Source organism: Salmo trutta, chromosome 30, assembly GCF_901001165.1.
Source record: "Salmo trutta chromosome 30, fSalTru1.1, whole genome shotgun sequence".
NCBI classification, from domain to species: domain Eukaryota; kingdom Metazoa; phylum Chordata; class Actinopteri; order Salmoniformes; family Salmonidae; genus Salmo; species Salmo trutta.
In genome coordinates, this window is record NC_042986.1 from 20176406 (window position 1) to 20188666 (window position 12261).

Consider the following 12261-nt stretch of genomic DNA (forward strand, 5'->3'; position numbering starts at 1 on the left):
ATATTGTTTAGGACCTTGAGTGTGGCTGAGGTGCACCCATGACCAGCTCTGAAACCAGTTTGCAAAGCGGAGAAGGTGCGGTGGGATTCGAAATGGTTGGTAATTGGCTTTCGAAGACCTTAGAAAGGCAGGATAGGATAGATATAGGTCTGTAGCAGTTTGGGTCAAGAGTGCCCCCCCCCTTTGAAGAGGGGGATGACCGCAGCTTCTTTCCAATCTTTGGGAATCTCAGACGACACGAAAGAGAGGTTGAACAGGCTAGTAATAGGGGTTGCAACAATTTCGGCAGATTATTTTAGAAAGAAAGGGTCCAGATTGTCTAGCCCGGCTGATTTGTAGGGGTCCAGATTTTGCAGCTCTTTCAGAACATCAACTGACTGGATTTGGGAGAATGAGAAATGGGGAAGGCTTGGGCGAGTTGCTGTGGGGGGTGCAGTGCTGTTGACCGGGGTAGGGGTAGAAAGGTGGAAAGCATGGCCAGCCGTAGAAAAATGCTTATTGAAATTCTAAATTTTAGTGGATTTATCAGTGGTGACAGAGTTTCCTATCCTCAGTGCAGTGGGCAGCTGGGAGGAGGTGCTCTTATTCTCCATGGACTTTACAGTGTCCCAGAACTTTTTTGAGTTTGTGTTGCAGGAAGCAAATTTCTGCTTTAAAAAGCTAGCCTTGGCTTTTCTAACTGCCTGTGTATATCGGTTTCTAACTTCTCTGAAAAGTTGCATATCACGGGGGCTGTTCAATGCTAATGCAGAACGCCACAGGATGTTTTTGTGTTGGTTAAGGGCTGTCAGGTCTGGAGAGAACCAAGGGCTATATCTGTTCCTGGTTCAAAATTTCTTGAATGGGGCATGCTTATTTAAGATGGTGAGGAAGGCATTTAAAAAAAAATATCCAGGCATCCTCTACTGACGGGATGAGGTCAAAATCCTTCCACAATACCCGGGCCAGGTCGATTAGAAAGGCCTGTTCGCTGAAGTGTTTCAGGGAGCGTTTGACAGTGATGAGTGGAGGTTGTTTGACCGCTGACCCATTACGGATGCAGGCAATGAGGCAGTGATCGCTGAGATCTTGGTTGAAAACAGCAGAGGTGTATTTAGAGGGCAAGTTGGTTAGGATGATATCTATGAGGGTGCCCGTGTTTACGGCTTTGGGGTGGTACCTGGTAGGTTCATTGATAATTTGTGTGAGATTGAGGGCATCAAGCTTAGATTGTAGGATGGCTGGGGTGTTAAGCATGTCCCAGTTTAGGTCACCTAGCAGCACGAGCTCTGTAGATAAATGGGGGGCAATCAGTTCACATATGGTGTCCAGAGCACAGCTGGGGGCAGAGGGTGGTCTATAGCAGGCGGCAACGGTGAGAGACTTGTTTTTAGAGAGGTGGATTTTTAAAAGTAGAAGTTCAAATTGTTTGGGTACAGACCTGGATAGTAGGACAGAACTCTGCAGGCTATCTCTGCATTAGATTGCAACACCGCCCCCTTTGGCCGTTCTATCTTGTCTGAAAATGTCATAGTTAGGGATGGAGATTGCAGAGTTTTTGGTCGTCTTCCTAAGCCAGGATTCAGACACGGCTAGGACATCCGGGTTGGCAGAGTGTGCTAAAGCAGTGAATAAAACAAACTTAGGGAGGAGGCTTCTAATGTTAACATGCATGAAACCAAGGCTATTACGGTTACAGAAGCCATCAAAAGAGAGCGCCTGGGGAATAGGAGTGGAGCTAGGCACTGCAGGGCCTGGATTCACCTCTACATTGCCAGAGGAACAGAGGGGGAGTAGGATAAGGGTATGACTAAAAGCTATGAGAATTGGTTGTCTAGGACGTCCGGAACAGAGAGTAAAAGGAGCAGGTTTCTGGGGGCGATAAAATAGCTTCAAGGTATAATGTACAGACAAAGGTATGGTAGGATGTGAATACAGTGGAGGTTAACCTAGGCTTTGAGTGATGATGAGCGAGATATTGTCTCTAGAAACATCATTGAAACCAGGTGATGTTATCGCATGTGTGGGTGGTGGAACTGAAAGGTTGGATAAGGTATAATGAGCAGGGCTAGAGGCTCTACAGTGAAATAAGCCAATAAACACTAACCAGAACAGCAATGGACAAGGCATATTGACATTAAGGAGAGGCATGCTTAGCCGAGTGATCATAAGGGTCCAGTGAGTAGTGAGGTTGGTTGGGGTCACGGCGATTCAGACAGCTAGCCAGGCCATGGGTAGCAAGCTGGCAGAAGATGGACTGTTTTTAGCCACCTCGTGCGTTTCCGTCGGTAGATTAGTGGGGTTCCGTGTGGTAGAGGGGACCAATCCAATTGGCAAAATAGTTATAGTTATAGTGGCCCAAGAAAATTGTCCAATAGACCTATTCAGATAGCAGCCAATAAGACAGCTAACAATTAGCGGGCCGCAGATGGGCGTTCAGGTTACGGCGCGACGGAGGGGCCATTTGGATAACTCCCTCGGGCAGATAACGTCGGTAGTCCAGTCGTGAAGGCCCGGTGGGGCTCCGCATCGGCAGTAAAACGGGTCCGGATAGGTGATTGTAGCCCAGGAGTGGCTGATGGAACTCTTCAGCTGGCTAGCTCCGGAATAATTGATGTTTGCTCCTGGACCGACGTTAGCCAATAGACATTCGGATATCAGCTAGCTGGCTGCAAGATCCAGGTGTAAATGTCCAGAGCTTGTGGTAGAAATCCAGGGATATGGAGAGAAAATAGGTCCGGTATGCTCTGGTCTGAGTCGCGTTGTACAAAACTGGCGATAGCTTTTCAAGCTAAAAGATAGATGATGACCGCCATCAGTGGTTAGCTGAATACTAACGTTAGCCAGTGAACTGGCTAACTTCTGGCTAGCTTCTGTTGTGGATTTCAGATTTGAGGTGAATAATACTTTAAAAAAAAAAATGGTAAGGCGGGTTGCAGGAGAGTGTTTTGAAGTTGAGTTTTTAGAAGAAAAAATATATATAAAAAAGATATGCGAAGAAAAGATGTAAATATATACACACGGGACACGACAAGACGAGGACAAAGGACGTCTGACTGCTATGCCGTCTTGGATGACACCCAGCATTGACTGTAGTTAGATTTGATATGACTTTGAAGTTTCACATCTGTATGACTATCATGAGATGTAGGGTACTATATTAAAAACAGCCCTAAAAAGATTTCACCTGGAGTGTATTCACTAGGAACCAAATAGAAGCAAATGGGCCAAAATGGGGAGGGACCTACCTGAATTTGTCCAATATGAAACTAGTTTTCATTGCAAAATGTTTTCCGTTGCAGAATGTTTTGCTAGGCTGTGCACTAATGAATACCCCTGATCCTGCACTTGATGATGTGACTGTTGTTGTGACATGTTCCCTCAAGACTTCCTCCCATGCCTAGGTCAGAGAGGGGGAGGTGGGCCCGTTTGAAAGTGTCAAGTTGGAGATCGTATTCACACCCACCGTACCAGGGGAGGCTAAGTTGGACTTCCACATCAAGTTCTCCGACCCAACCTGTGAACCAGTAAGATTTTCCTCATGATGTCATCATCATTACCCGAGTGAACTAAAACTACAGCAAAAGTCTATTCAGCCGAAGCTAATAGCCAGGTGTTAACTTATGTATGACAAAAACAGCTTTCCTCTCATGAGAATGTGTGATAGGAGTGATGTAGTCAAAAAAATTAAATTTACAATATACTATATAATTAAGCAATAAGGCCCGAGAGGGTGTGGTATATGGCCGATATACCACGGCTAAGGACTGTTCTTATGCGCAACGCGGAGTGCTAGGACACAGCCCTTAGGTGTGGTACAGTGGGGGGGGAAAGTATTTGATCCCCTGCTGATTTTGTACGTTTGCCCACTTACAAAGAACTGATCAGTCCATACTTTTAATAGTAGGTTTATTTGAACAGTGAGAGACAGAATAACAACAAAAAAAATCAGAAAAACACGTAAAAAATGTTATAAAATGATTTGTATTTTAATGAGGGAAATAAGTATTTGACCCCTCTACAAAACATGACTTAGTACTTGGTGGCAAAACCCTTGTTGGCAATCACAGAGGTCAGACGTTTCTTGTAGTTGGCCGCCAGGTTTGCACACATCTCAGGAGGGATTTTGTCCCACTCCTCTTTGCAGATCTTCTCCAAGTCATTAAGGTTTCGAGGCTGACGTTTGGCAACTCGAACCTTCAGCTCCCTCCACAGATTTTCTATGGGATTAAGGTCTGGAGACTGGCTAGGCCACTCCAGGACCTTAATGTGCTTCTTCTTGAGCCACTCCTTTGTTGCCTTGGCCGTGTGTTTTGGGTCATTGTCATGCTGGAATACCCATCGACGACCCATTTTCAATGCCCTGTCAGAGGAGGGGTTCTTGGGGAGGTTCTCACCCAAGATTTGACGGTACATGGCCCCGTCCCTTTGATGCGGTGAAGTTGTCCTGTCCCCTTAGCAGAAAAACACCCCCAAAGCATAATGTTTCCACCTCCATGTTTGACGGTGGAGATGGTGTTCTTGGGGTCATAGGCAGCATTCCTCCTCCTCCAAACACGGCGAGTTGAGTTGAGTTGATGTCAAATAGCTCCATTTTGGTCTCATCTGACCACAACACTTTCACCAGTTGTCCTCTGAGTCATTCAGATGTTCATTGGCAAACTTCAGACGGGCATGTATATGTATTCTTGAGCAGGGGGACCTTGCGGGCGCTGCAGGATTTCAGTCCTTCACGGCGTAGTGTGTTACCAATTGTTTTCTTGGTGACTATGGTCCCAGCTTCCTTGAGATCATTGACAAGATCCTCCCGTGTAGTTCTGGGCTGATTCCTCACCGTTCTCATGATCATTGCAACTCCACGAGGTAAGATCTTGCATGGAGCCCCAGGCCGAGGGATATTGACAGTTCTTTTGTGTTTCTTCCATTTGCGAATAATCGCACCAAATGTTGTCACCTTCTCACCAAGCTGCTTGGCAATGGTCTTGTAGCCTATTCCAGCCTTGTGTAGGTCTACAATCTTGTCCCTGACATCCTTGGAGAGCTCTTTGGTCTTGGCCATGGTGGAGAGTTTGGAATCTGATTTATTGATTGCTTCTTGTGGACAGGTGTCTTTTTTACAGGTAACAAGCTGCGGTTAGGAGCACTCCCTTTAATTAAGAGTGTGCTCCTAATCTCAGCTCGTTACCTGTATAAAAGACACCTGGGAGCCAGAAATCTTTCTGATTGAGAGGGGGTCAAATACTTATTTCCCTCATTAAAATGCAAATCAATTTATAACATTTCTGACATGCGTTTTTCTGGATATTTTTGCTGTTATTCTGTCTCTCACTGTTCAAATAAACCTACCATTAAAATTATAGACTGATCCTTTCTTTGTCAGTGGGCAAACGTACAAAATCAGCAGGGGATCAAATACTTATTCCCCCACTGTATATTGGCCATATATCACCAACCCCTGAGGTGCCTTATTGCTATTATAAACTGGAAGCCAACGTAATTAGAGCTGTAAAAATATAAGTTTTGTCATACCCATGGTATATGGTCTGATATATCACGACTTTCAGCCAATCACCATTCAGGCTCGAACCACCCAGTTTATAATAATATATAATGTGTGAAGGCTAATGAGATGAATGTCCTTCTGGCTTATCCCGGAAACATCCAGGCACTAGTTTTGATTTACGGGTGCCTTGTCTATTCACAGATATCCATTGGGGTCCGAGGGATGGCTGTGTGCGTGCCCGTGTGGGTGGCCCAGCCAAGCATTGTCCTGAAGATCTGCATGTTCGATCGCCTCTATCAAGACAGTATCGTGGTCCAAAGCAGGTGAGTCCGTCAATTGAGTAGAGAAGGTCATTCATTTACATTATGTACAGTAGACCTTGGCCTGGGTCGGAGTCTGATCTAGTGGACGTGCTGCCAACTGGGTTACAAATCCCACCTCTGCCCTTCCTCTCTGTCTCCCTCCATACCTGTATCCCCCTCTAGAAGACAACACATTCTTAAAAAACGAATGCAGTGTAATAGCACTTTTCTTGCTGTTTATACTTGACACATTTATATAACTTGTTTCTAGCTGCTGTTGCATATTCTGAGTGCTAGTCTAACACCGTCCCATTTAGCATGTGCTAAATTCTGTTTTTACAGAAAAACTGCTCACGAAAATCCCTTGCAATCACATGGACAGCTTACTCAAGCTTTTCTGAGCTATAACTCAGCAAATGGGGACAATTTAGAATATACAGTTCATAATATTTAATAACATGACCAAAAGCAGGGAAATGTATTAGGCTTCACTTACACCCACCAAACCCTGGGACTACTGTATCGGATGGGGTCCAAGGACCCCGGATAAGGTGCCATTTAAGATCTCAATCCCCTCTTTAGGTGGAATTGAGCAATAGCAAATCCTTTTTGATTATGAATGTTATACATTATGCCGAGGAGTTAAGAAAGCACTGCAGGACATAACGTTTATAAGGCATGTCTCTCCACACGTACGTCTTTGTGTCACACGTCACAGTGCGAGGAGGGATTTGTGGCAGCTGCCATCTGGAAGCTGGAGTGCACAAATGCATGTTACAATGACCGCAACAGTGACGCCGAGAACGGCAGCTTTTTAAACCCCCCCCCCAAAAGTCCCCAAAAATAGACACCAACTAGCATCATACAATATGTTACGTTTGCTCTTTTACCAATGGTATAAAATAATATACTCTGGTGTACATAGAACTGCTTTATAGTTATGGTTGTGTAAAGCAGTTGACATATTTTGGGGGAACAGCGAGAGCAACACCAACCAGCATCACACAAAATGTCAACTTGGCTTTTGAGTCAATGATTTATCCACTTTTAGCATATTTAAGGTGACTACAAGTTTCATCGCAAACACCAAATCAAATCGAAGCCAAACATTTAAAACCATTTCCACTGACACCTGCTGGGGAGTCAAAGAAGATGACAAAGCAGACGACAATCTGCTTTTTCTAAAACCACCTCCTGCCCTCTTTCTTCCCTCACTTATTTAGAACAATACCTCCTGTACGCATAACCATCCTCCTCTCACCCCGAGGAATGAGGCTGAGTTGATTAATGTATTTTGTTTCTGACGCAGCTCCTCTTCCTACAGAAACAATAGTTGTTCTCTCCATCGCCTCGCTTTTGAATGAAAGATTCCTAAAAATAGAGCATAAAGGAATGAGTGCCTAGGCATTTCTCCAGTGGCCCTCTCCTGAGTTGGTTGATTTAGGGTTTATCTTTTGATGTTGCCAGGAGAGGGGAGACATCACTGTAGTGCTGGTGGTGGTGGGGTAATTACTCAGACTCCCTGTGAGGTGTTGAGTATCCCATCAGGCCTTGGGCCACGTGGGTTTTCACCAAGTGTGCCATCTGGACGTGCAGGGGATGGAAAGTGGCACTGCTACAGTATAGCCATGGGCACCTTGACTAGTGACGTATGTTAGTAGAGGCCTTAGCCTTAACAAGTCATGAATGTTAAGAATTATTATTGTTATGGGCTAGCCTTGTCCCAGGCTATATGTTTGGCATGACAAGGAGTGGCATAATGGCACAAACAGACTGATACCCAGTCTATCCATGAGCAACTCTAGCACTAAACCACAGTTTCTAAACCCAGAGGCGCAACATCGCAAGACTTCCAGGAACACTTGCGAAACAGACCAAGCAGACCAGGCTGCGGTTTGGGGTTTGAGAAGTCAATGAAAATGTCTTCCTTAGTTGTTAATTTTATCAAAATCTAAAGGCACGACATAGATTCGAGCCAATGTCTTAAGTAGTTGAAAATGCAATTACACCAACCTCGTGAGTGACAAACTGAGATGTTTTCATTTTTGTCAAAAACTACTTTATATCAAAGGAGTGGTTTAATTTGATGGCCTGCACATGCACAATTCGGCGCGAGATGACATTTAGATCAATAACTTGTTCTGTGAATGTGCTTAGCTAGCCAACGCCTACAGGTGTGATCAGGGATTCCTGTTGGAGAAGCAGTTTTAGCCCATCTTCTAACTGTACTGTCTTTGACTAAACCTTCCCCAGTCATGGGCACTAGCATGCAATTGGTGTGAGCGCGCTAGTCAAACAGCTTTACCTAAACCAGATGACAGTGTAAGGAAGTCCATCAGCTCCACAGCTATAAGCCTCCTGGATATATGGGGCTTAGGACTTTAACTAGTATAACTGAAAGCATTAAACCTCCACCAGCCATGGGCCTTATCACTAAACCCTATCTGGTCGAGCGTATTAGAATCTAATGCCCGTGTAATACCCTTTTGATAATCATTAGATCACGCTCTTATCCAGTCATGAACGATGGGTGTCAGTTCAAAACCATAACCGGTGGAAAGCATTGGCACTGCAGGAGAACATATAATCATGAAGTATGACTCATAGAATGAACGTTAGAGAGCTACAATGTTAGTTCTATGGAGAGTCTTTCATCATGATTAGAGAACATACAGTAAGTAACCAGTGATATTTTTACCCAGAGTCATAGTACTGAACAAAAATATAAATGCAACATGTAAAGTGTTGCTCCCATGTTTCATGAGCTGAAATAAAATATCCCAGAATTCTTCCATACGCACAAAAGCATATTTCTCTCAAATTTTGTGCTCAAATTTGTTTACATCCCTGTTAGTGAAAATGTTTCTTTTTGCCAGGATAATCCATCCACCTGACAGGTGTGGCATATCAAGAAGTTGATTAAACAGCATGATCATTACACAGGTGCACCTTGTGCTAGGGACTATAAAAGGCCACTCTAAAATGTGCAGTTTTGGGACATCTGTGGCATTGTGTGACAAGTTTTGAGGGAGCTTGCAATTGGCATGCAGGAATGTTCCTCAGAACTGTTGCCAGAGAATTGAATGTTCATTTCTATAACATAAGCCGCCTTCAACATTGTTTTAGAGAATTTGGCAGTACGTCCAACTGGCCTCACACGTGTATGCATGCCAGCCCATGACCTCCACATCTGGCTTCTTAACCTGCAGGATCATCTTAAGACCAGCCACCCAGACAACTGATGAAGTTGAGGAAAAATTTTGTCTGTAATAAAGCCCTTTTGTGGCCTGGCTCCCCAGTGGGTGCCCTCCCAGACCCACACATGGCTTTACCCCTGCCCAGTCATGTGAAATACATAGATTAGGGCCTAATTTATGTATTTCAATTGACTGATTTCCTTATACGAACTGTAACGCAGTTAAATCATTGAAGTTGTTGCGTTTATATTTTTGTTCAGTATACAGTGCATTCGGAAAGTATTCAGACCCCTTCACTTTTTTCACATTTTCTTACGTTACAGCCATATTCTAAAATAGATTATAGCGTTTTTTTCCCCTCATCAATCTACACATAATACCCCATAATGACAAATCAAAACAGGTTTTTAGACAGTGAAAAATCACATTTACATAAGTATTCAGACCCTTTACTCAGTACTTTGTTGAAGCACCTTTGGCAACGATTACAACCTCGAGTCTTCTTCGATATGAAACTACGAGCTTGGCACACCTGAATTTGGGGAGCTTCTCCCATTCTTCTCTGAAGATCCTCTTAAGCTCTGTCAGGTTGGATGGTGAGGGTCACTGCACAGCTATTTTCAGGTCTCTTTAGAGATGTTTGATCGGGTTCAAGTCCGGGCTCTTGCTGGGCACTCAAGGATATTCAGAGACTTGTGCCAAAGCCACTCCTGCGAGGTCTTGAGTGCTCTGGAGCAGGTTTCCATCAAGATCTCTCTGTACTTTGCTCCGTTCATCTTTCCCTCGATCCTGACTAGTCTCCCAGTCCCTGTCACTGAATAACATCCCCACAGCATGATGCTGCCACCACCATGCTTCACCGTAGGGATGATATTGGCCAGGTGATGAGCGATGCCTGGTTTCCTCCAGATGTGACGTTTGGCTTCCAGAGAATCTTGTTTCTCATGGTCTGAGAGTCCTTTAGGTGCCTTTTGGAAAACTCCAAGCGGGCTGTCATGCACTTTTTACTGAGGAGTGGCTTCCATCTGGCCATTCCATCATAAAGGCCTGATTGGTGGAGTGCTGCAGAGATGGTTGTCCTTCTAGAAGGTTCTCCCATCTCCACAGAGGAACTCTAGAGCTCTGTCAGAGTGACCATTGGGTTCTTGGTCACCTCCCTGACCAAGGCCCTTCTCCCTCGATTGCTTAGTTTGTCTGGGCGGCCAGCTCTAGTCAGTGTCTTGGTGGTTCCAAACTTCTTCCATTTAAGAATGATGGAGGCCACTGTGTTCTTGGGGACCTTCAATACTGCAGAAATTCTTTGGTACCCTTCCCCAGATCTGTGCCTCGACACAATCCTGTCTCGGAGCTCCACGGACAATTTCTTCGACTTCATGGCTTTGTTTTTGCTGTGACTGTCAACTGTGGGATCTTATATAAACAGATGTGTGCCTTTTCAAATCATGTCCAATCAATTGAATTTATCACAGGTGGACTCCAATGAAGTTGTAGAAACATCTCAAGGATAGTCAATGGAAACAGGATGCACCAGCGCTCAATTTTGAGTCTCATAGCAAAGGGTCTGAATACTTACGTTTTTTTTGCCAAATTTGCCAAAAAATCTAAAAACCTGTTTTCGCTTTGTCATTATGGGGTATTGTGTGTCGATTTATGAGGAAAACAATTAATTTAATAAATAATAATAAACAAAATGTGGAAAAAGTGAAGGGGTCTGAACACTTTCCGGATGCACTGTACATGCAGTGCCTTCAGAAAGTATTTATTCCACATGTTGTTGTGTTAGAGCCTGAATTCAATATAATTTTTTTTCTCACCCATCTACACACAATAGCCCATAATGACAAAGTGATTTTAGAAATTGTTGCAAATGTATTGCAACAATTTCAGAAATATCTCATTTACATAAGTACTCACACCCCTGAGTCAATACTTTGTAGAAGCACCTTTGACAGTGATTACAGCTGTGATTCTTTCTGGGTAAGTCTCTAAGAGCTTTGCATACCTGGATTGTACAATATTTGAACATTATTCTTTTTTAATTTTTCAAGCTCTGTCAAGTCGGTTGTTGATCATTGCTAGACAGCCATTTAAGTCTTGCCATAGATTTTCAAGCCGATTTCAGTCAAAACTGTAACTAGGCCACTCAGGAACATTCAGTGTCATGTTGTTAAGAAACTCCAGTGTATATTTGGCCTTGTGTTTTAGGTTATTGTCCTGCTGTAAAGGGAATTTGTCTCCCAGTGTTTGTTGGAAAGCAGACTGAACCAGGTTTTCCTTTAGGATTTTTCCTCTGCTTAGCTCTATTCTGTTTATTTTTATCCTAAAAAAAACTCCTTAGTCCATGCCGATGACAAGCATGCCCATAACATGATGCAGCCACCACCATGCTTCAAATATTAGAGTGGTACTCAGTTATGTGTTGTTTTCGATTTACCCCAAACATAACACTTTGTATTCAGGACATCTTTGCCAAATTTCTTTGCAGTTTTACTTGAATGCCTTTTTGCAAACAGGATGCATGTTTTGGAATATTTTTATTCTGTACAGGCTTCCTTCTTTTCACTCTGTCATTTAGGTTAGTATTGTAGATTAACTACAATGTTGTTGATCCATCCTCAGTTTTCTCCTATCACAGCCATTAAACTCTGTAACTGTTTAAGTCACCATTGGCCTCATGGTGAAATCCATGAGCGTTTTCCTTCCTCTCCAGCAACTGAGTTAGGAATGACACCTCTATCTTTGTAGTGACTGGATGTATTAATACACCACCCAAAGTGTAATTAATAACTTAACCATGCACAAGGGCATATTCAATGTCTGCTTTTTTTGTTCCACCAATAGGTGCTCTTCTTTGCAAGGCATTGGAAAACCTCCCTGGTCTTTGTGGTTAAATCTGTGTTTGAAATTCACTGCTCGACTGAGGGAGCTTACAGATTGATAATTGTATGTGTGGGGTACAGTTAAATCATGTTAAACACTATTATTGCACACAGAGTGAGTCCATGCAACTTATTATGTGACTTGTTAAGCACATGTATACTCCTGAACTTATTTAGGCCATAACAAAGGGGTTGAATACTTATTGACTCAAGACTTTTTTGCTTTTGAAATAATTTCTAAAACAATTCAAAAAACATAATTCCACTTTAACATTATGGGGTATTGTATGTAGGCCACTGAACAAAACATCTAAATGTAATACATTTTAAATTCAGGCTGTAACACAACAAAATGCGGAAAAAGTAAAGGGGTGTGAATACTTTCTGTAGGATAATTTTAT

The 12261-nt window shown here is 43.3% G+C and overlaps 1 protein-coding gene across 3 annotated transcripts in view; it reads left to right on the forward strand.

The window, feature by feature from the left end:
- Positions 1–12261, forward strand: part of cfap74 (cilia and flagella associated protein 74) — a 49602-nt gene that overhangs the window by 16050 nt on the left and 21291 nt on the right. For all 3 annotated transcript variants that reach the window (XM_029723205.1, XM_029723206.1, XM_029723207.1), the window contains exons 20-21: positions 3384–3506; positions 5684–5805. In XM_029723205.1, coding sequence (XP_029579065.1) covers positions 3384–3506; positions 5684–5805 — 245 coding nt within the window. The remainder of the gene's footprint in view (positions 1–3383; positions 3507–5683; positions 5806–12261) is intronic.